Source organism: Myodes glareolus, chromosome 10 (genome assembly GCF_982192425.1).
Source record: "Myodes glareolus chromosome 10, mMyoGla1.1, whole genome shotgun sequence".
Classification (NCBI taxonomy): Eukaryota; Metazoa; Chordata; class Mammalia; order Rodentia; family Cricetidae; genus Myodes; species Myodes glareolus.
This window is the reverse complement of record NC_142035.1, coordinates 811825-835886: the sequence shown is the minus strand read 5'-3', so window position 1 is coordinate 835886 and position 24062 is coordinate 811825. Positions and strand designations below refer to the sequence as shown.

Here is a 24062-nt window from a genome sequence, read left to right as displayed (position 1 = left end):
AGGGTTTATAGGTGGCCACCACCACTCTTGGCTTTTACATGGGTGCTGGAGATCTGAACACAGGTATTCATGGTTACATGGCAAATACTTCATCCACCGAGCAGCCTTCCCAGCCCTAGATATGCTTTTTGTTGTTGGTGATGGTGGGTTATTAAAGACGAAGTCTCACATAGCCCAGATTGACCTCATTCTCGAAATGCAGTTGAGGGAGACCTTGAACCCCTCATCCTCATGCATCTCCCTCCTAATGTTAGAAGATAGGTTTGCAGACCATAACTCCTCCACAGCAGCACTTCTCACACAGTGGCAAACGGGGACAACCCAAATGTTCACTGCGGGAAAATGGGCAGATAAATGGTGTAGTACCCACACAGTGAGCACATGAGAACTGGCTGTCGACGGTAAGCAGATGAATCCTCAGCAGGCTGAGAAGAGGAAGCCAGGCAGTGCAGCCCACAGGACGGAACCCACACAAGCTAGACACAGAAATGGATACACTCTGCGGAGAGCAGTAACTTCTGGGTACTGGTGACATAGGCAATTACAGTCAGAAGTATGCAGACACGCTGATTGTCTGTGTATTCTATCTGTGCGTCACCCGTGAGACCAGCAAATAGCAAGAAATGTCAGGCAGGGATTAAAGTAATGGAAACTCCTAGCTGCAAACAGCGAGAGTAAACAGCACATCCAAATGGAGAATGTTTTTTAAATCACCTAAATCCCAGCACAAACCCCAGTGCCTGACAATTCCACCCTTCCCCTTGGCATTGTGTCCTGAGCGGTATGCTTCCAGCTGTGGGTCAGCGAATCAATCTGGGGAGCTGCAACTGGCATTTTTCTGCAGATTGAAACAGGAGAGACTAGAATCAAGCAGCAGGAGCCCAGGGGTGTTCTCCTGTGGCTTCTGTAAAAACCTGTGTGCACACCATGGACACATACCAGGGATCCCCATGTTCCCCCCCCCCCCCCGCAAAGGTCAGGACAATTTCAGGACCAGCTTTGTGCCAATGAATCTCAATCTGTATGGGTGGCAGGAGGCCCAGAGTATAAAACCCTGGACTCTCAGATGTTTCTGGTGGAAATGCACCAGTGCCCAAGAGCTATGGTAACAGTGGGCCCACCTCCACCCTATAGGGTGAGTTATCTATTGGCTCTGCGCCCAAATCTTAGTTTACTGGGGAGACAAGGGACTCCCCTAGTTGATGGCATGGCAGGAAGGGTGTCAGCTGCAATCACCAAGAAGACGTTGTTCTAGGAATAGGGGATACCAGGGCCATCAGTGGAGGAAGGGATGCGGGAAGGAAGTGTCTACCACTCTCACAAGCGTTTCTGTGAGAGGCTCAGGTTGCATAGAGGAAACAGCCTGGGGTAGTCTGGACACTTCCTCAGTCTCTGGGCTACAAAGGGGTCTCTAGTTGCCTTTGCCTTTGTGGCTGGCTCTGGTGTAAGTTTTGTAAGGAATAGGTGCTACTGTCGATGGCCCATCAGCCGTGAAGGTGGGTAGGCTCCAAGCAAGCCGAGCACTAGAAATTGTTCAGCCATGGAAGCAGCGGCCTTGAGTCTGATAAGCCCCCAACGTGTTAAGACATCATAGCATACAGAAATCAAAGAAGCACGCTAACACAAAGAGAAACGGCAACACATGCCCACAGACACGAACACAGGAACTTGATCAGCAGCACCTTGACAGACAGCTGGAAATGAGGGCGGGCTGCACACGGAAGGGAAGACACCACAACTCGGTTTATTCAGACAGAAACAGCAGCTAAGAACCAACAAGCACACAACAGCCATGAGTCTAGTGCGCACAGCACAGCAGACAAGCCTTGGCCACACAAGTGAAAGAAGCCAGACATCGCGGAGTCCGGTACGGCATCCCGGACACACGATGACCAGGACTCACATTTGAGTTGACGCTGTCTGTGGGAGGGGGTAGAATGGGGGGGGGGCTGGGAGCTTTGGGGAGATAACGTCCACATATCAGAGGGATTGGGACCATGCTGATTTTTAAAGCTCACTGGCCCAAAGGCCTCAGATCAAGCATTCTGCCCTAACTGAACTTCATCTTGACCAGAGAGCAACATCGGAAGCAGGCAGACAAAAGGACAGCTGAGTGGGCATGGGGAGAACACAGTGCTTTATTTCCATTTTCCTGACTTCTGGGTGCCAGTGGGGACGGCCTGTCAGGAGCATCCAGCCATTCACTTTTTCTGACCCAGAAGAAACAGCACAGCAGCCCTCTCTGTACAGTCTGCCGCTGTGGCCTTGCCCTGATCGCTACTGCTGCCTGCAAATCTTGAGGTTGGAGCCATGTATGCAGCATGCTGGTGGAACTCATATCCGACAGGTGTGTCTGCTGTCTTCCTCACTGAGGTTTGTGTTCCCCTTGGCTCCCAGGTTCTGGAACAAATTTCCCCACCAGGGTTATCTTGCAACACCCTGAGGGCTCCAGTGTGGGGGCTAGGCAACCCAGCAGTCAGCAGAGCGAGGACAGACTGAAACACAGCAGATGGGGTCCTTGATTCCGCAGGGCTCTAGGGGAGGCCTAGAACATCCAGAGTTCAGAACCCAGGCCTCTGTACGCCCTTCCTGTACACACGAGTGTCCTGAAGCCTTCAACTCAGGGTTCCTTTCCCAGCAGCACCTGGGAGCTTGCTGTGTTGGTTCCAGACTTCATTAAGTTCTTTCATTTCTTCAGTCCTCAGAACTGTCCATACAATCCAGCTTCAGGGCCTAGGACAAGCTGGCTGAGGGTGCAGGGCCTAGCTCTGCAGAGGCCACTCGGCTGTTGGGGACAGCAGGACAGTGACCACAGCACAGGATGATTTCTTGGGTGTCTCCCACACTCTGTCCTTCACCCAGTGGAATTTCATGGTGGGGGCACAGCAGGTGCTTCTCCCAGCCCCTCCCTGGGGATTTTCCAGGTTGCCTGGTGCTGTGTTGGGAATGGGAGGAGGAGCCCCACAACCTAAGTGCAAGGCAGACTGGGTGAGGCACCCATAACCCTTGGCATATGGCCCTCAAGACGATGGGTCAGAGCGCCTGGTTTGCTTAGAACCCTCTTGGCAGCTCGCCCTATTCCATAACATGGAAGGGGCTTCCCATTGTTCCTGCTTGCCTTGAGAGTCCTAGGTCTCTCGTACAAGATGTGCTCAAGGGAGCTGTGCCCTCACCACAGGACCAGGATGAGAAGTTCTATCTTTAATCTTTTATCCCAGAGAGGAAGAAACATGCAGGGGCATCAACAAAGATCCATGAGGGGACCTACAGCCCAGGACCTGGACATGATCTGGCTCCCTCGCAACCCTGAGACTCCCAATGCTGCCCTATTGGGGTTGCAAGTCCCTAGGAGGCACTCACAATAGAACCCTTGTGACCCTAAGCTGAATGCAGGGCTCCCATGGGGCTTCAGTCTTGCTACACTAGTTCTTCTGTGAGTGGGGGCCATCCACACGGCACAGAGCTCAGCTTCTTACCAATTCACCCCAATTTAAACGAAACCGAACTTGCCTGGGCTCAGCTCTGACACCTGTGTGACAGAGAGCAGCCCAGTCGGAAGGAATGATGGGGGCACATTATGGGGCAGGGAGAGGATGTGGTCAGCAGGGGCACAGTGGGAGTTTCCTGGGTCAGATGAATCCCCCGAGATGAGGGGCTCTGGTTGCTGATGAGGAATGAATTTGTGTGGCCCCACAGGACGACTGAGACCAACACTGGACCAGTCTCTGAGACACAGATGAGTGTGTGCTGCCTGCAGGCCAGGAGGTGATTCTCACCTGCTCTGGAGCAATTTTAATGGGGACTCAGACTGTAACTCTGCCCTGTATCAGCCCTCAGTTGCTCTAACCAGGCCCGTGGCTGGATTAGAACCAGTGCCAGCTTCTGGCTCCCGAGAAATAGCATCTCTTTCCCAGGTTTTCATGGCAGGTTTGGAAGATGGGGTAACTGACAACTGGCATGGCCCTACAAAGACCAGGGAGCTGGGCCAAGCGGGCCTGTCCATTACTGTGTCTCTAGATCATACCAGCTAGCCAGGGGGGCAGGAAGAGGCCCACAGTGCCCAGTAGGCAGACGATGATGAACATCCAGAGGAAGATTCGATCGATGACCATGGCTACGTACTTCCAGTCCTCCTTCACCTGCAAACACAGACACGGGTCACTATATCTTTCAGATCCCATGGGCAGCCAGAGAAACTTCTGCAACCTGGAACTATGAATCTCAGTTCCTGCATATCCATCCCATTGGATACACATCTGCACACACCCCTGTGGGAGCTGACAAGCGGGGAAGGAACACGTAACTGTCCAGTTAGAGAATCTGCTGGGCAGAGCAGCTGCTACAGGACAGAGCCCACGGAGACACCATATGGGGTGGGATGGGCAGCTACCGAGCCCGTATGGGGCTGTATGTGTGTGGGGTCTTTGAATTTGGACTCATTGGAGCTTTCTGGTAGTTCACACTGCCACAAGAGACTTGGGGTGCATGCTGTATCCCAGCTGGTCTTGCCTGCTTAGCAGGCTACCCATGCTCAAAAGGAGGCTGTTTGGGCATACTTTGGACAAACACAGGGCCCATGACTTCAGGGTAAAATTTGTTTTAAATTTGCTAAAGCTGGGCAGCACCATAGAGGTCAAGTCTACCTTCCCACAGGGCAGATGTCAGAAGTGGATCCTAGGGGCTTGAGAGATGGCTCAGTGGTTAAAAGCACTGGCTACTTTTCAAAAGGTTCTGGGTTCAATTCCAAGCATCCACATGGTGGCTTACAATCATCCATAACTCTAGTTTCCGGGGAATCCAACACCCTCTTCTGGAATCTGCTAACACCAGGTATGCATCCGGTGCACAGACATACATGTAATCAAAACACCCATACATATAACATAAAATTAAAGTAACTTTTAAAAAAGTGGATCCCAGAGAGATGTCAGTCATGTGTCCTCGACCAGAAGGTAAGGGCTAGGAACAAGCTGGGTAATGGACCGATCACTTAGACATCCCTCCGTGGCCGAAAGCAAAAGCTCCCTAAAGCAAGGGTTAAGTCCACACTTGCCTCTGGCCTGGCCCTGGCTATGCACACCCACTTCTTACATGGCCAGCTGCCCATGCACTGGGTGGAGGCAATGATGCCAGGGACATTCCATTGAGGAAGGAGGGTAGGGGACAGAGGGTGAACAGTGACAACAGCACACAAGGCACACTGTGTACGTCCATCATCTGCGTCCACTTCACTGGACGATGCGTTCACACATGGTGACAACAGGTGCGGATGACTACTGGTTCCTCTGGATCCCACAGTGTGCACTCTTTATGCCTGGGACTGATGCAAGGAAGCCACTTCCTCAAGCTGTTCCCAGAAGCGAAGACTCAGGGGATTGATGCCTGGGTCTAACTAGACCTGGGAACCAGCATGGCACTGAAGACAGTTCTCCTTGCAGCTCTAGCCTTGTGCTTCAGGTAGCGTGGCTGTTAGACCACCGCCCTGCTCCTTACCCTTCACCGTCCTGCGAGGGTGTCACTAGTCTAGAAGGGCCTGTGCACACGTGACCAGCAGGGAATAAGCCACAACAAGCAGACCCCAAGCAGGCTGAGGAACACTTGGCCTCGCAGGCCTGAGTTGGAGAAGAGTGCAGTTTCCCCAGAAGCAAGGGCATCTGCCTCAAATTTTCACAACGATCACAGGTGTCCTGATGGGCTAAGCCAAAAGTAAACAGACATGTTCACTTTGAAAACTTTAGACCGAATAGATCTTTGATAAATAAAAAGCCCCTCAAAGGGCTCTTCAGAGTAAATGGTGCTTAGTGTCCCTCTGTCCCTTCCTGTGCCTGGGACCAAGCCTCTGAAGATGAAACACCACAGTCATGACCAAAACCCTGCTGTCCTATCCCTATCAAGTCAGCGAGCTCCCGAGGCCCAGAAGCAGGTCAGGCAGCTGCAGTAGGCCAGTGGAGATGGGGGATGTCATGAGCTCCGGCTACAGGACTATGCTGGGGATGGTTCCAGGAGGATTTCAGTTAAACTTGCCACATCCAGCCTCCCTCAGTGGCCTCAGTCCCGTTCATGCCTGGATCTCTTTTTCTACCCCAGAGCTGTAACAAGACATAGCCTCAGAACCCAAATTTCTCTCCAGACATGTCTCTGAGGTCCAGAATATTCCAGAGACCACCAGAATGACTTCATGACTTCCTGAGACTCAGAGGGGTGATTCTGGAAGCAGAGACCCATTCCTGGGATGTAGGGCACCAGCCTCCTTTCTTTCCAGGGCTTAGCAGCTCCAGAAGACAAACCACAGACATCTGGGAGTGGACAACAGGCAAGTCCCAGGTTGGGCAGAAAGATGAGCAGAAGCCAACAAAACCGACATCCCAGGAGGGACAGTGGCAAATGCCAGCTTAGGGCAAGGTCAGTGTAAAGGTCAGATGCCATAGACATTTTAGGTGGCACAGCAGAGGTTGACCAGGCCAGGACTTCCCCTGATGACCTCTTTACCTGACCTCTGGCTGAGACTCTGATTCTCACAGGCACAGTCAGATCTGGGGAAACAGCTTGCCTAGCACCAGGAGTCCTGCATCTCAGCATCATCTGAGCCCACACTCCAGTCCCAGAGACCCTTATGTGTTACAGTCGGATAAATGTGAAAGGGGAGATGAACCTACCCACAACGCCCTAGTGGCAAGGGCAGACAGGGCTGGCACTGCTGCCCAGCCCAACTGCTCATCAGAGCTGCACTCTGTGAAAAGTGCAGGAGCCAACACCTATGGAGCAAGATAACCATTCTTTCTCAGGCTTCATTGGGGTAGGCTGGCTGAGCACTGGCTTCCTGACTCCAGGTTCCTGAGGGCCTTGCAGTGTGGCAACATTATGTCCTCACCCCACAACCCTCCAAGGGACTGATGGAGTGGGGATGGGGTGTAGTTTCCGGCAACCCCATTCTCTTCTCTATGCCCTCTCAACCTTCCTAGCATTCAGAGGACCACCCTTTGCCATAGAAGCTGTTCTTGGCAAAGGAGACCTGTTCTTGGGTGGCAGCAGAAGCAACAGTTCCACTGAATTTTGGGGAAGGCTAGTGTGGGATGAACCTGTCACCTAGGAATTCCAAGCAGCCATAACAGTCTAAAGACATCAAAGGAAGACCTTCTGAGCGTTGGGATAGCAATGCTAGAAACAGCCTCTCAACCCACTGCTCGCCAGGGCTCATAAGTCCTGGCACCTGAATGAAGCACCTCAGTTTGCTCCCCACTGATAGGACCTCGCCTAAGCCCATCTTGGCCTAAGGATCTATAAAAGGTGCTAGGCAGAGACTCCATACCCTCAAGCTGTGCAGCATTTGTCTGGGTCCTTGGTTTCTGAATCATGTATGGAAAACACCGGCCATCTCATCCTATCTGGGCCAGGGGCACCTCCCCTGCATAGCCGCTGGCGAGGACTTACCGAGAAGTCTGTGTCTTCTGCCTTGAGGTGGTCTGCAATGTACTGGACACCCTCTACTGCCCGTGTCAGGGCTGGTGACAGAGGGAGGTGCTGGGGGCGTGGTTTGGTGCCTCGGGCCTTGAGCACAGTGACTGGAGACACGGGAGATGGTTCCTTGCATGTGCATTTGCATGGAGAGGCCTGGTCGGACAGTGGAAGCTGGGATGGATGGGCCTTCAGGGAGGCAGGGGAGGCAGTTGGCTGGCTGTCAGCCAGGGAGACAGCTCCATCTCGAGAAACACAGTACTGGATACTCCGAGATCGGCAGCGGATGCCACCCTCTGATGTTTCCTGGGAACTGGGCACGTGCTGGACGCTCAGGGACCTGGCTTTGACAAGCGTCGGGACCCTGGTGCTGTTGGGTGCATGGCAGGAGCCAGGTGATGGACAGGGACTGGTCTTCTTCACCTCTGTTGGCTGCAAATCAGGGGCCTTGTGAGAGGGTGACTTGCATGTAGGCTGGGCCTCCACTGGCGTGGTCAGAGGGTTGCAGAAAGATGGGGCGGATGACAGGCCTCGGTTTCGAACGTCACTCAAGATGCCGGGCTCACCCTCCGGCTCTGGCCAGAAACGAGGGGCATTGGCCATCTTGTGCATGGACTCGATAAGTCTCCGGCAGTTGTCTTTGACCACAGACGGGCGCTTCATGAAGAGGAGGCGCGGCACGATGTCCAGGAAGACCCTGCGCACCCAGGCAGGCATGGTATGCGTGCGCGGTGAGCGGTGGTGTACGTTGAGCACGAAGACGGTGATGACAATGGAGAGGGTGACGAAGATCATCGTGAAGAGCAAATACTCGCCGATGAGCGGGATGACCAGCGAGGTGGACGGGATGATCTCGGTGATGAGCAGGAGGAAGACGGTGAGGGACAGCAGCACCGAGATGCACAGCGTGACCTTCTCGCCACACTCGGAGGGCAGGTAGAAGACCAGCACGGTGAGGCAGGAGATGAGCAGGCACGGGATGATGAGGTTGATGGTGTAGAAGAGCGGCAGCCGGCGGATGATGAAGGCGTAGGTGATGTCAGGGTAGATCTCGGCGCAGCATTCATACTTCCTGGTGTTGTAGGTGCCCACGGCATCCACAATGACCCACTCCCCACTTTCCCAGAAGTCCAGCTGGTCCACGCGGCTATGCATGCTCACCAAGTCAATCTTGGCCTTGTCATAGGTCCAGGACCCAAACTTCATGGTACAGTTCTGCTGGTCGAAGGGGAAGAAGGTGACATCGATGCTGCAGGAGCTCTTATAGATGGCCGGGGGTGTCCACTGTACCCGCCCATCATAGAACAGGTGGGCTTTGGTCAGGTGGGTGACTGCAAAGTCCCCGTCCGCACTGCCAGGAAGAGGGAGAGAGAACAGTGAGGTCTGCCCATCCCTACACCACACCCACAGACATTCTCGTAGAGAAAGGCTCACAGCCTGACCAACAGCCCCACCAGCTACCATGAAGAGTGCAGGATTATGTATAGTGGTCATGTGGTCTGGGCCATCACTCACCTGTGTGCTTCAGCTTGTCACCCCTAAAGAGTCAAGGTGGCATGTGGTCCAGAGACCATGGTGCTCACCCAGTGAGCGGAGTTAGATAGGAGTTACAGCTCTTATCCATTACTATTACGAGGGGCTTGGGGTGGAACCAAACTCCTGGCTTCTCTCCTGAACACCCACTGCCCCGTGAATTTGCATCTGTGCCTTCTCCTTGCAGAGGGGCCTGGGTCACCTCTGTGCCTTTGAGGACTGAGGCACCACGGAAGTTTCTCCTTGGACTCTACTGGTTACCACCTGAGCATCTCATACACTGAGGGGAGATGCAGGTTCCTGTCTCCTTCAGTTCAGGAGCTCACAACTGGCCCCGGCAGTGTGTGCTAGGGATATCCCATTGGTCCCTGCAGGACCAAGACCATTGTGTAGGAAGCATGTGTCTGCAGGGACAGGGCAAGTGGGTCCAGAGGCCTGAATCAGAAGAATGGATGCCTGCTGGGTCCAGGAGCACAGGGTGTGGGACAAGCAATTTTTCCTCCTCACCACCCATGAAAAAGGAGGTCTCATACCAAGCAGCTTCTCATAGGTCCCTGGTGAACGGATAATCTTGCTGGAGGCCAGCAGGCCTCTCTGCCCATCTCATCCATATGAGGACACCGGGTATGAAAATGGTAGTGCAGAGCTGCTCAAGGTGCCTTCCAGGACAAGAACCCCTTTGAATTTCCCCCTGGACTGGGCTCACACTCAGGATAGATCTCCTCTCCTTTCCACTGGCCCCAGGAATTTGGAGGCCACCTCTCTACAGGCCATGGTACACGGGCTGGGTGAGGACTCCGGTTGCCTCATTCAGGTTCTAGTATCTGACTATTGGCTTCTTGCCTCTCTCTCTGCCTTGAGGAATGTTTGCCAGGTTGGGCAGTGGAGCATGGGTCTGCTGTCCCTCAAGCCTCTTCTCTTGGCCAGAGTTCCAGCCTTGACCTCTGGGCTTCACAGTGATGCTGTGCCTCATTTTACACATTCTTGGAACTTTGTGACACCGGGAAACAGACTTTGTGAAGCCCTTCTCACCGTGATCACCTCCGCAACCCTCCCCAGAACTGCTCATATTTCATTTTTGCCTATGGAATTGTACCCTATTTGGCTGTGAAATCTGTACCCTATTTTCCCCGTGAAATCCAGGCAGCAGTGTGGCACTCTTCAGGCCTTGGCATCTCTACATAGCCAGACCATTCGCTTTGGCCCTGGATTAGCATTCAGAGACCGTCAGTGCACTAACACTTTTGGGCAAACCCTGCCAGCTTCAGCTCAGAAACACCGATGGGAAACCTCGATTTACAGCTAACGAGCTCCCTGAAGCACGATTAAACTTCTCACTAATGGCACCAGCATGCATCACGCCGGTCTCACCACCCATAAAACAATGTAGCCCTGAGCCACAGGCTCCAGAATCTTCTGATTTCCCAAGGGCCCAGCCCCATCTGTCCATTCCTTCTCCCACTTCCATTCACGGGCCCAGTTCATTGGCTAGTGCCCTCCAAGGTTCTTAGGCAGAGAAATACAGGTCCCCTGAATTTCATCAGCCAACTGGCCCTCCTCCCCTGAACAGCTTCTCATGTCCTGACCAGAGCCCATGGTGGCCACCTGGAACCCTTAGTGGTTGGTCCTTTCTACGCTAACCAATCACCCGTAGCACCATCCACAAAGTCCAGAAGATCTGAGCCTCCCACGATCTCAGTGAGTGTCAAGCCTGGGTCCTCCTGCATGTTAACTCATCCTAGGTCAATGTTACTGGTTTTCTCAGGCACAGCTGTTCTACATATGGAAAACATAGGAAAAGCTGTTCTCATCATGCACCCCAATAAGGCTTCAGGCTGCATACATGCACCCCAATAAGGCTTCAGATTGCACAATGCACAGTGCACAGCCTGGTTTCTACAGAAGCCAAGGTTCCCTCCGGGTACATGGGGGTGGATCTCGCAGGATATTTCAGGCCCTGTGGAATCAGGCTTGGGTTGATTTCCTTCTCGCAGTCCCATATCTCCAAAAATCAAAGCCTCAGCACTCCAGGCACAAATTTAAATTCCCCCACAGCAAGTGAGTGGATCCTCTGCTTTGACAACTTTCTGCAGAGCAGGCAGGAAAGGCTGTAACCAGCTGGTCGACAGGGGCCCTCCGGGCTCACTTGAATTAGTGACTCCCATCTGCAGCCTTGGCTGCTGGGTCTGGGTTTCCCACCCTTCAGACACACTGGGGACTCAGCAGTCACAGCTCAGGTTGGTGTGGCTCCACCTGGCTCTAACTGTACTGCTCACTACTCCCTGCTCTCCCTGCCCTCCCCAGCCCGGCCTGGGTCCCCTTGTGAGCTCGGCAGAGCACCTAAACCTGTGCTGATGGATCCCTCTGAGGCTGCTGTTGTGCTTGTGTTTGCAGACGGGTACCAAGCGTACTCTCTGAGGGAAGAGGTCTCTGAGGGGGGCAATGCAGGCCATCTCCATCAGATTCTGGCTCCACTTCCATACGACACTCCCACAAAGCCCCAGCTGTGGAGAAGGTGACAGCCGAGTCCACAGAGTTCAGCACTCTGTGTAGTAGCTCTGGCTGCTTTGTTCTCCTCATATTGTCAAGAGTAAGGCAGTCAGAAGGCCCAAAGGATAATGCTGTCCCAGCGACCACTGGCAGCCTGGCCACACACCAGGACAGCAGGTTGGGCTGTCGGCCTTTCACTGCTAAGGCTCCTGATGTAGGGTGAGGAAGATGATGGGTCCTCAGTTTCCAGCTCTGTACCTTACAGACCCCAGAACACCAGAGGAAGTACAAACTTTTGAGTCCTACAGGCAACCAATGTGATATTAGTTCTGGACTCAACGAGCTGACCTGTAGCTGGGGGAGAGTGGGTCCTGGATTTTACCTATTCCTAAGAAGCCCCACCACATGAGGCTGCGATTCAGAGGCAAATGAGATCATCTGTTTGATCCACACCTGGTTGAGAGCTTCTGGGTTTCCAGGAGAGGAAGCCCCAAGTCAACAAAAGAGTAGGGACTTCCCCGGTACAGCAGTGTACCGGCTAGCAGCAGCTGATTGCACTAGAAAGGGCCTCCTCTCTGCCAGCATCTTATCTTACCAACCTTCACCAGCTCCAAGCCCTGCTCAGGTAGATCTCAAGTGCTTATTCCAGCCCCAGAGAAAAGGGGGTCTGTCCCTTTGGCATGTGTCCAAGCACGTAGGAGAGAGAGAGAGACAAAGACGACCTGGGAGGAGTGGAGACTTCGAGTGCCCGTCATCAGGAACCTGGTCCTGGGCTGTTTATCGGCTCCCCCACCTCCTCCTCTGCCTACCCAGTACCGCCCAGGGAATGCGTACCCTTCCTTGTCATGGGTACAGTAAGATGCCCAGAGTAGATTCTGTACTTGATCTTAGGGCTCAAGGGTGGAACAAGAGTGTGGGTCCCAGAAAGGCCCAGTAGCTAGAAATCCTCCAGGGCTCAAGGTTCAACCGGAGGGGACAGAAGACAGAGAGCCTTTCTGAAGGAAGAGCAAGGGTCATGGACCTTGATGGTCCCCGCCATCTGCTCATTCTTAAACCCACCCTTGATACAGCCCACCCATAACACATTTCGGAAAAACACCCGCAGCTCCTTCTAAAGGCCAAGGATGTGGCTAGTACTCTGCTCAATGAAAGAGGAAAGAAAATCCCAGTCGTTCTTAATCTAATGGGAGCATTTGTAGGTCAGATGGGCACCCCAGGGCCTGGAGGGGGCTGTGGGCAGATGGCTGGGACTAGGGGGTGGAAGGGCTTTCTGTTTGCTTTGTCTGCAAGCCCCGTGGAAGCTGGAGTAGCGTATCACCCCGCGTAGACTAAGCTCAGAAATCCAGCTGCTCCCAGCTCAGGTCTCTCTGTAAGGATCCCTGGGAAAAGTAAGTGTGAGGATGCCCGTCTCCTGCCTTCCTGTCACCACTGACTGCGTTCGTCTCTGTGCAGACTTCAGCTTCCAGGAGCCATGACAGGGTGTGAACTGAGCTTAGGAGCTGGGAGTGTCCCTTGGCTCAGTGCCCAGTGTGGGGCACAGCACAAAGGTGGGACCTAGAAGGGCAGAGGCAAGGTTCTGTGGAGCAGTCACTTCTCTTGTACCTCTTCATCTACTCCCAAAGTTCCCTGCATCACTGGCCTTTCAGACTGTGACTTGTACACTGCAGGGGTTAAGAAAACCTGCCTGGGATGGGACCTGCAGTCACTGCCAGGAGAGGGCATCCAATCTATTCTCTGCCCTCAGGAGACCAGAAGAATCTCACAGCGGGTACCACCTCCCCGCCCCCTGCCACTGGTGCTGGTGGCTACACCCAGCCCCTTGGGTTTCCACTCCCTTTGCCTAGTTCCTCTTTGCTTCCAACAGCTTCCTTGCTGGGCTGGGGCCTAACCTCACCTGCCAGGGCCCACGAGGCTTACTTGTTGTAGAGTACGATGTCAGGCCTCCAGATGAGCTCGGAGGGGATGCGGATGGAGGTAACATTCTCGTAGTCACTGGGGTCCCAGCGTAACTTGTAGTCATACCACTCCTGAGTGGGGGTGGAGAGCCGCGTGTGAGGGGGTTATGGGGCACAGGGCAGAGGCAGGGGAGCCCTCCCCACTCACCTGCTTCACCCAGACGTTTGTCGTCATCATCTGGTTCTTCTCATCCTAGGACACAAGGGAGAAGGGAGATCTACAATCCATAGCTAGCAAAGGCACAGACAAGCCAGGGCCGAACTGCAGCAGAGGAGGAGTGCCTCAGCCCTGAAGGCAACCTAGCCTGGGATGGCAGCCTCAGGGGAGGTAGGGTGAGGAGACAAAGACTCCGGAACCTTTCCAGAGAGACATGGGAGGTCAGTTCAGCTCCAAATGGACCCCAGGCTCCTTGCAGGCTGAAATCCGTCAGCCATGTCCACTCACATTGCTCTCTCCCTCCTCCCTCTGCAGATGGGATCCATGTGCTGCTGTTCCTAAGGCCACCAAAGCCACAGGTTAGGGAGATCTTGATAAAACCATCCGCCCAGGGCCAAGGTGGCTGTCGCGGCAGAGATTCTTGTGGTTTCATCTCAAGGTCACCATGCAACAGCCAGTCAGGCTGAGAAGATCCAGGCTGCAGACTACTCTGTGCGGTCTCTTACAGTTGCTGCCCCAAGTTTATTTCTCCTCTGTGCCATAGGAATGGGCCCATCTGGTGAGGAACAGCAGGTTGGAGACCCACGTTCTGATCAATCAGCTCCTAAAGCAGACAGGACCCTTGTGGAGAATGAGCAAGCTTGGTGTAAGCACAGATGTTCGTGGGGACAGACTGGCAGCCATACTCACTGTCACACCTTCTATTCACTCAGCACCCAGGAAGGGTCTGAGACCTCATGCCCATAGTCTGGGGAACAGCACTGGGCCTTGTCAGAGGGCATCGGATACTGGGCACCATGCGTCCCAAACTGGACCAACATTTTCTGTCATCAGCCTAAGCCTGACTAACAGGCTCCTCCAGGGACCTAACCAAGGAGATTCCCAGGACATCCAGCAAGACAGTGTCTTGCTATGAATAGAGCATGTTCCTGCCCCCACAAAAATCATTATAGTCTAGTAAATGGGAGGAGGTTGCACCCCCTGATGCCCAGCCCCAGGTCCTCTCCAGTGCAGTCACCTAGGAAGGTGACCCAGTGGCCTGAGTGAGTCCCCTCCCTGTTAGGACACTGAAGAGAAGGTGGGATGCAGAGCACAGTCCATAGTCTGTTGGTTCCTCCTGCTGCCTGCATAGGCTAGTTGGCAGCAGCCTCATCCCTACATGACCTTGACCTATACCCAAGGAAGCTGTAAATGGAACCCTGCTTGCTTCATCCCACAGGGCCTCCAGAATCATCAGAACAAACTTGACTGTTACCGGGCAGGATCTTCTTGCCCTAGCATCCCTTCCAGCCCCATGTGGCTGTCACACTCCAGGGCCTTTGGATCCATAGATGTCACAGAGATCTGGAGCACATTTCACAAGGACTCAGCATTGGGTTAGGAAAATCCTGGTGATTCTGTAGTCCTCTCTACAGCGGGCACCGGGTATAAACTCAAGCAAAGCATGCAGTCTCCCTTACTGGGAGCAGACCCCTGAGAGGACATCTGTAGTAGATCAAGTAGGGACACAGGGACAAAGGGACAAAGGCAGGCTGGGCACTAGGATGGGGGCACCTGGATTCCAGGCCCTAGTAGAAGAAAGAGTAAGCCAGACACAAGGCAGACCTTTCTGCACAAATGTGGCTGTGAACCTTCAACGTGCACAATGCCTGCCTAGAGCCAGAACTCCCCTTTGTAGCAAAGTCAAGGTAGATCCCTGGCAGGGTGCAGGGTGAGCCTTTGGGGCACCCTCCAACCAGGCCCAGGAGATATTTATATGCGTGTGTATACATGTTTACACGTGACCTTAGCTAGATCTAGGACAGAGGTCAGGGCTGGGAGCCAGGTCCCTTGGAGACATTTTGGTGCTGGGTTTGCTATGAGCCTCAGTGTCTCCTGAGGCTGAGAACATGAGGCTGAGCTCAACAGGCTTAGGCATGCCTGGTGGTAGCCGACCCAGAGTCTTGAGCTGCTGCCAACAGCTGCCTCTGCCAGCCACCGCTTTGTAACGGTGTTTGCAAACCTCAGCAAGGATGAGGGGCCTGTACATCTTGCACTGTCCTTGATGTCCCCCAGCCAGGGACACTGCAGGAACCATGCAGGGGCGAAGTGCTAGGCTCTCCTGAGGATGAAAGTCTGAGTGGCTACCCCTGAATAGGGCCAACTGGCAAGGGTCTCTGTGTCCAATCCCATCAGGCCAGATCCCTGGGTTGTTGCTGGCTCTGTTAGAGATGCTATAGTTGCTCTTCGCACATGTCAGGCAAGCACATGAAAAAGCTGAGAACCACACATAATCAGTGCCAGTCTCAAGCCAACACTTCCCTTGTAGCAGAGAGGGGGTTGGACCTTTAGGACACTCACGCTGGGGTATGAACCCAAGCAAGGCAGTAGTCTCTTTGTGTCCTCCCCTTTAACTTCTATCTCTCCTAGAAGGCTCTGCAGGGACAGCTCTCTCTCTCTCGCTCTCTCTCTCTCTCTCTCTCTCTCTCTCTCTCTCTCTCCTCAGATCTAGGCTCTGCCCCTGAACCCAGCAAACCCAGTACAGAGCCCTCAAGCTTACTAAATCAAGTGGCCTATGGCTGCCCCACTGGTAAGATTACTATGCCTTGAGCTGGAGAGGTGGCTCAGAGGTTAAGAGCACTGACTGCTCTTCCAGAGGTCCTGAGTTCAATTCCCAGCAACCATATGGTGGCATACATGGAAGGAATGTTGTATACATAATAAATAAATAAATCTTAAAAAAAAAAAAGATTACTACGCCTTCCCAGCATCATTCCTCCAGCCAGGACAGAACTCATGTTGGGCCCAACCTGAAGGGCAGAGCCTTGAGTGATTCCAACCCCTGGCTGCATTCCCCAAAGCCTGGTCCCATCCCATAAGGGGCATCTCAGCCTCACATGAGGACAGACTCCTACATTATACTTCCCTGGGCCAAGACCTCATCTCTGGTGCTTGGGCCTCAACCCATGCAGCAGGGGCTACTGCCTAGCTCACACAGGTCCCCCCAGAAATCTTCCTGGACCCTCACTAGGAAAATGAACACAGCCAGGTAAAAAGGATCTGTCTGAGATTCACCCAAGCCCAACTTTCCATGTTGGCTGGTACTCCGTGGCCTCTGGGATCAGCGTGAGATCAATGTGCCCCCAGTGTACCACAGTGCCCACGGGAAGGGTGACACAACCGAAGTTTCCACAGCTTTCCTATGGAGCAGGCCCGGAACCATGGAGCCCACCTCCCTTCCCCAGCGCTGAGTACCTGCTGAAGCTCAGGATGGCATTTCTCTGTCAACCTTGGTTGGATCCAGTCACATGGAGTCTCACGGTCGTACCTCCTACAGCGTGACCCCAATTGTCCCAAACAACACCAGGTCATCCCCACACCTACCACATCAATGAGCTGAGCAATGGACAGGCCGAAGCGGACAAGGACCACGTCTGAGATGTTGGCTACTGGCCGAGACCACTTGTTGTAGCCAGAGAAGAGTCTCTTCAGGAGCCGCTCCTCCGCATGGGCCCGGGTCTCGATGTGGCTGCTAGCTGTGCGGGAGGCAGGAGGTTTAGGGACAGGTGACCACAAAGGGCGCCCCTCAAGCCCCATGTCACCACAGTCTTTCTTGCCTTCCAGTTCCTCTTCCACATCACCTTCTACCTTAGGAGCCCTGGGCATGCTGCCTTGATTTCCCAGACTCCCCTCAAGGAAGCCTTTCCAGCACCCTCAGAACGGGTCAGGCCCTCCTGCGTTTCCTTCACCAGGAAAACACAGCAACTAACCAGTGAACACTGAATTGCGTACAACTTCCCTGCAGACAATCACTCTGGATGGAAGTGCCCTATCGCCGGTGACCGGCAGAGACAAAGGACATGAAGTGACAGCCGCATGGGAATGGGGACAGAAGGTGCATGGGGCAGCGAGGGTGGTGCTTGAGCTGCTGTCCACAGGAATAGTCCTGCTGCCTGGGCTTTAGTGTCCACCCTGATAACGAATGCAGACCCTCGGGGCCCCTAGCGCCCAGAGTTCAGGGCAGACACAAGATGCCTTGGATAAGCGCCACACTGCTGTCTGGAGAGGGTGGTCCCTCATTCCACCAGTCAGGAGCCCATCTGTGTTCTCTCCATCGGCCCCCTACGTGGCTAGGGGGCCTCCCTGTCTCCATTTGCTGGGTTGCTGCATTAAAGAGGGGGTTGGGAAGAGGGAGGGGAGCCTCTGCTGTCTGCTGGCTCCTGCTTACCTGAGAAGAACTCCTCAGAAGGGGTCTTCTAGAGTACCCCCACAGCCTCCTCCCTCAGCCTCATTCTTCCTGGTACCTTGGACCAGTAAGGCACAGCCTCACTGCTCACTGGAGGAGGCCAGGGATTAAATAACCTCCGGAAACCCCTGGATGGGTTAGGGTGAAAGGTGTCCGTTTAAATGAGAGGTGGAGGAAGCCGGCGTGGGGTGGGGAGGGCAGAAAGGATAGGGTGGGAGCTCCAGGGGCAGAGGCAGATCCCCGAAACCAGGAGCAGACGTGGGGGCGGTCTGCTGAGAGATTTGGCAGGATGGAACCTCGCTCCCAGGTGGACTCCACCTCTATCCTAGTTGGAGATTCTGGTTCCAGCTCGGAAATGCAGTCAGACCACCCTCCCCCCGCCTCACCCCCGCCTCCACTCAAACCCCCTCTCCCAGCACTTGGCGGCTGATTCCTTCCTCACTGGCTCAGCTAGCACCGCAGGACGTCGGAGCTGTAGTGGGTGGAGGAGTCTCTGGCTATCCCGTTGCGCGCACCCGCGGCTTGGCACCGCAGCCCGGGGCCTCCTCTCCCCTGGCCCGGGAATCCCAGGTGCCAGGACCCGGGAGATTAAAAAAACAAAAAAAAAACCGTTCCGCATTTCGAAACTTACCAGGCAAGAGGCCGACCCCTAAGAGCAACAGCAGCGGCAGTAGCAGCGGCGCCTGCGGCGCCCGGGGCCCCCTGAGCTCCATGGCGCACCGAGCGGGCTCTAGACGCGGGCGGCTCCCAGCTGTGCCGCGCCTCCGCTCCAAGACCCGCACGCGCCCAACTTCATGCCCCGCGCCGCGGCCGCTCGTCCCCAAGCCGGGCTCCGCAGCTTGTCCCGCGGGGCGCGGCGGCGGGGCGGGAGCTCGAGGTTGTGGGCTCCGCGGCGCGGCCCCGCCCGGACCTGCTGCCTTCAGCCGCCGGCGAGAGGGGAGGAGGGGTAGGGACGAGAGGGAGGAGAAAGCGGGCGGGAGGAGGGGGCGGACCGGGCCCCGAGGGTAGGTGGAGGCCCCGCTCGGCCCCGCGTGGGGATAAAGTTTCCTTGTCCCCCTGGGGCTCGCGGCGTGCCGGGTGGGGTTGGCGATCTCCTGGTCATCCCAGCAACCCCAGCGCCTTCAGGAATCAAGCCCCCAACGCCGGTCTTCAGTCCTAAGCCTGCTGGGCGCATTCATGAACTGTGCGCGAGAAGAGGGCACCCTGCTTGGCTCTGACTAACTCCATCACTACACCCCTCCTTAGCCTAACTGTTTGCAGTTTGGAAATAACAAGTCTCTCTTTCTCTCTGGTCTCCTTCCCTAGCCCAGCTTTGAGGGAGAGAACCCACCTTCCATCAGCCTGCTACCCTCCTCCTGTACTGCAAGCCCAGGAAGCATCCTGCAGCGCCCAGGCCCAGAAGTGCTGTTCTAGTGAGAAGATCCTGGTTACCCGAACCCTGAGTCTCGCAGGACCAACCCGGTACCAGGATCCACCTTTGTCCTTTCTGGGCGGGCAGGTTCTCGCCCCAACCCCTCCCCGCGCCGGCCGGGTGGACTGTGCTGGCGCTAAAGCATCTCCCACCCCAACTCTGTGGCAGCGAGCTACTGGCTAAAGAGGACAGGTGCTTGGAGAAAAAAACCGCTGGGTGCTGGGGATGGTCCTGAGGGATGCCACTAACGAGGTGCTCGGGTCCTGTGGTTCCTAGGGAATGGGGCTCGTCTCAGCAGGAAGTCCTGGAAGAAAGGACTGTGGTTTGTGGGCCTGAGTTTCCCAAGAAAGAAGAAGCCCTGTCACACCACAAAAGCCAGATATGGCCCAACCTTGCCTTGTCCCACAGACCCCGCAGCTGGCTCTGAGCCCCTAAATGGAGACAATTTTGAAGTTGAAGGCAAAAAGGTGCTGTCTCTATTCCTGTAGCACATGCCCCCTTTGTCCCCAGGCATGGTGGCTCCGAGGTTGACTGTCCCTCTGGCCCACACCTACCCACAACAGTACAGGGACAGTTTCCATGGCCCAGCTCCTGCTCCCACGACTGTCCTCCTCTTTCACACCTCTCCACTCTGCGCCCCCATCTGCCCCTCTGTCTGTGTACCCAGCTCTCTTGCCCTCTGGCTTACAGTCAATACATGCCACACACCCCCTCTGGGACCCTCAGACTCCTCCAGGTTATAGAACCATCTGTCTATACTTTGTGAGCAGAACCTTCCAAATTATTCTCCTCCTGGGCAGACCACCTCAACAGTGACCACTGTTCCCCCACTCCCTGGCCCAAGTATTGAGGATGTGTAGGTGCGAGACTCCCATTGTCCCCTTCAAGGCCAATTCTTGCCATACCTAAGTCTTACCTGAGAGGAAACAGGTGCAAAAAGATTTAATCCATTTGCCCAAGACCACAATTCAGTGGTGAGACACCAACACAGCTATTGACCTTCAGGTTGGTACCCTGGCCTCATGTGAAGACTGTTCTTTGGGTACCCACTCCCTTTCTGCCTGGTGTCTTTCCGGGAGCCAAGGGAAGCCTGACTTCCCCAATAGAATTCCACTCTTTCAACTCTCACCACTAGGGCTAGTCCTCCCGTTGGGGCCCTTCTTAATTTGTCCTCATCCACCCCAGTCCCCCAAGGAGCCAGACATTGGCTCCACCGTTCAGGTATTAGCTCCATCCCTCCACTAGCTGGGTATTTTTAAGTACACCTGTAATCTTGAACTAAAAATCAGCAGATGGCGGAGCACTGCCTGGGGGCGGGGAGCAGAAAGCAAGCCTGTGTAAGGCCTGGCACAGTGGACCCTGAGGGAGCTGGGGAGAGCAAGGCCAATAGGTCCCATGTGGGGAAACTGCTGCTGGACCTGGGTCTACAGCCATCTTGATGTGGCACCTCTGCTTCACATCAGCACAGAGCAAAGGGATCACTTTCCGTGACCGTGCACAGAGCTAACCCCATCTTCTTTCATTAATGCCAGAAACCAAAGATGGATGCAGACGCAAAGGTGGTGCGTGCCTGGGATTCCAGTACTCAGAGGCCGAGACAGGAGGATTGCCACAAATTCAAAGCAAGGCTAGGCTACACAGAGAGTTTGAGGTCAGCCTGGGCTACCATGTGAGATCCTCATACATATATAGAAGTAGTCAACCACGATTCAAGTCCCCTGGAGCCTCTGCCAGCTCCCCTGGAACTCTGAGTAGGAGCCATGTCATTCAGATATGGCTGTGGAGAAAGGTAGGGAGACTAAGGCTTCTCATGGAATATCTGCTTTCCAGGTTCAGCAGTAAGGGCCCTGACTCCTGCCCCTGGGCAAATCTAAACCTCCTTTGGGGTAAAGCTGCTTTGTTTCTCCCATCCTAAGTCCAACCCCGTTTCACCTTTTGGCTACCTTGAGTTGGGCTTCCTCTGAATGTTGTTTTGGAGTTGGGGGTTGGGGTGGGGTAGGGGATGAACTGAATGAGCCCTCTGAGGCTCCACAGAGAAAACACACAGCAGTGTGGATGCTGCGGTGTTCACGTGTACTTGGGGACTTGTTTCCGCGTACAGGCACCCACTATCTGAGACTCTCGATAACATCTCAGGTCTGCGATTTCTCCAAGCCCTTTCCAGACAGCTCAGATGTAGACGCCTCAGACCACATCTGAGCGAGAGCCCAGCTTGGGCCTGAGTCGGGGAACTGAGAGCTTCTTGGGCAGTTCAGCTCTGTTGCCTGCTCCTCTTCAAAGCTTCTGCAGACGGGCTTTGTGCCCAACCTTCCAGGTTTAGCAGCCAGAGCTGGTGGCTCTCACCAGCAGGAGGTCCCTCCTGGGGCAAGGGGCCAGGTGGGGGTCAGCTCCACCCTCAGGCTCTGCCGACTCAGTCCTGTGGACCACAGCCCCGGGGACACTGAGCTGCTCACACACATCTGCCTGGCTGGTTGACTTTCCCTGTGGATTTGCTAATGCAGCAGATAATCAGTCTCACTCATTAATTTGTTGGCCCCTCCTGTTCCACCTGCTCACTAGGAAGCACTGCTGGGGACCCTGGGAATCCTGCACTGGGTACTTACTACAGGCATTAGGTAAGAAAAGCCCAGTTTGCAAGTCTGTAGACCACTCTGGGCAGAAGATCACGGTGACCTCAAGGCCAGAGTCTTGTGTCCTTGAGGGTGGGGGACGGAGCAAGCCCCTGCACACGCCTCCTACCCTAGCTACGTTACTGCCCTTCCAGGATGCTGCCGCCCAGCTGGACAGGAGTTCTGCAGATACAGGCCTCTGAGGGGACTTCCCTCCCCCCTCCCTGCCCTCTTTACCCTCCACCCTGTCCCAAGGACATTTCCATGGTAACCATCTGCTGATATAAACAGGGATTCATAAAAGGACTGTGTCCGCTACACTCGGACTCTATCCCACAGGGATGTGAGTTCAGGAGGGAGACTCTGGGCCTCACATTCACACACACACACACACACACACGCAGGGCTATTAGTGTGGATGAGCATGTGTGTTGAATGCAGATAGAGGAATGGATGTATAACAGAGGGAAGTAAAGATGGAGGGGGGAAGGGGAAGAGGGGGGAAAGGGAAGAGGGACGAAGGGGATTTCTGCCTCTAAGGCCCTGCACTGCCACTCTGAACCTCACTCCTGGATCAGCTTAAACAGGCTGAGAGTATCTCTGCTTGGTTAGGGCCCATGGGCATGTGGCCAAAATGAACAGCTGGAACACAGACTGAGGACCCAAGACTAGGTCTCATCAGGCAGGAGTAGAGATGCTGGGATCTGGAGGGCTCAGAGCCCTTTCTCTCACCATCACCTCTGCTGCAGTCAGTGATCATGAGTACACCAGGCCTGGCTGCATTTCCTGTGCTCCTCTGGTCAGAATTCATCCCGATCCCTGACTGCTTCAGGTATTCTTATCCCAGGACACGAGCAGTCACCCCAGGTTCTCGTCATTGAAGCAGAGCGGGCAAGCTACAGGCCGGGCCTGGTGCAGTAGCAGCAGCTCAAGCCCGGGGGTCCTTGGTACCCTGCAGGCTGGCTCTGGATTAAGGGGACATGTCATCCAGGGTCAGCAGCTGCCAGGATGTTAGCCAGGACCATCTGTGGCTGTGAAAGCCACTTTTCTTGTCTCTGTAACCTCAGGACCTCCTGCTTCATCTGACTTCCTGTGGGGGCTCCTTTTCGCCGATTTGCCATTGCAGACCTGGGGCAGTCGGTGCTCTGCCCCTCTACCCACCCTGGCATTTCTACCCTCAGCACTTAATTGTCTATAAACACTGTGAGAAGGACTGCTACTCCAGGGAGCACTGTGGTGATGAATGAGAGTGATCGCCCCGCTGGCTCCAAGTCTTACTGTTGGCCCAGAGACAGCATCATGGCTGGCAGCCAGAGCTGATTTAAAACCGCTCAGCCCCTCCCATGCGGTGACCTCACATAAGCCATTCACTTCTCCGAGTCTTGGTTTCCTCAGCTGTTGAATGAGGTAGCAACGATCGTGTGTTTTCAGTACCATGAGGAAGGCAGTAAGGACCAGGTGCCTGGATTGCCCTTTAACATCCTGGCAGTTTGGAGCTCTCAGGAAATAATCCCAGTGCCAGCATCTATGAACCACAACTCAGGTGCCTTCAGAGTCTGGGCATGAGGCAGACTAGGTGTGACAACCCGAAGAGGTGGCCCTGCTACCTGGCTTTTCCCCCCACCATGTATGGGCCCAGGACTGAGGAGCATTGGCTGTGACCCACATCAGGGACCACAGCCGCTCAGTCCCCATGCCTGACACCCAGAGCCTAAATCTCTCAATACCTGCTGGTCCCCAGTCCGGAGATGCAGCTTGGGCCCTTGCAACTGATGCTGAGGCGGTGGTGTGGCTCTTTGTGAAGAATTTTGTCCTGACAGGCTGACAAAGGAAAGAAAGCTCTTTGTTCCCACCAGCTGGCTGCCAGGAAATGATTCCAGCCAGAGTCCCTCAGATGCTGCCTCTGCCCCTGTGAAGGATGGCTGTAGCTCCCACCCTGAGGGACAGGGACAGCAGGACAGGAGGAACAAGCAGCACTGGCCACCACAGCCTCCCTGTAGAGGAGGGTGGGGGAGGGGCGGCCTCCTGAATCACTCTGCGCTTGGCAGCTGCAGGACCAGCCAGGGATTAAGTGACCCTCCAGGGAGAATTCAAGGTCCTTCCGGTAAATTCTCCTCCTTCACCTCCAACTCACCTTGCCTTATTCCCCCAAGTCTGTCCAGATGTATTCCTGTGGTTTCACACGAAGCTGATACCCTGAAACCCCTGAGGTCACCCTGAACACCAT

The 24062-nt window shown here is 54.7% G+C and overlaps 1 protein-coding gene across 1 annotated transcript; it reads right to left on the bottom strand.

Annotated features, from left to right (window-relative positions):
* Positions 1-2120: 2120 nt before the first annotated feature.
* Chrna4 (cholinergic receptor nicotinic alpha 4 subunit) lies at positions 2121-18722 on the bottom strand. The gene is made up of 6 exons (XM_048441341.3): positions 18447-18722; positions 16954-17105; positions 13582-13626; positions 13396-13505; positions 7432-8806; positions 2121-4139 (listed from the first exon to the last, which is right to left on the bottom strand). The coding sequence occupies exons 1-6, from the start codon at positions 18526-18528 to the stop codon at positions 4014-4016; spliced, it is 1890 nt and encodes a 629-aa protein (XP_048297298.3). The 5' UTR covers positions 18529-18722; the 3' UTR covers positions 2121-4013.
* Between the last annotated feature and the right edge of the window lie 5340 nt (positions 18723-24062).

Excerpts from the sequence above, each read along its gene's own strand:
- Chrna4 (XM_048441341.3), bottom strand. The coding sequence starts at position 18,528 with ATGGAGCTCAGGGGGCCCCGGGCGCCGCAGGCGCCGCTGCTACTGCCG. Across the intron at positions 13,627-16,953 it reads TTGCTCAGCTCATTGATGTG|GATGAGAAGAACCAGATGAT; the intron begins GTAGGTGTGGGG and ends CTTGTGTCCTAG. Across the intron at positions 13,506-13,581 it reads CAAACGTCTGGGTGAAGCAG|GAGTGGTATGACTACAAGTT; the intron begins GTGAGTGGGGAG and ends ACCCCCACTCAG.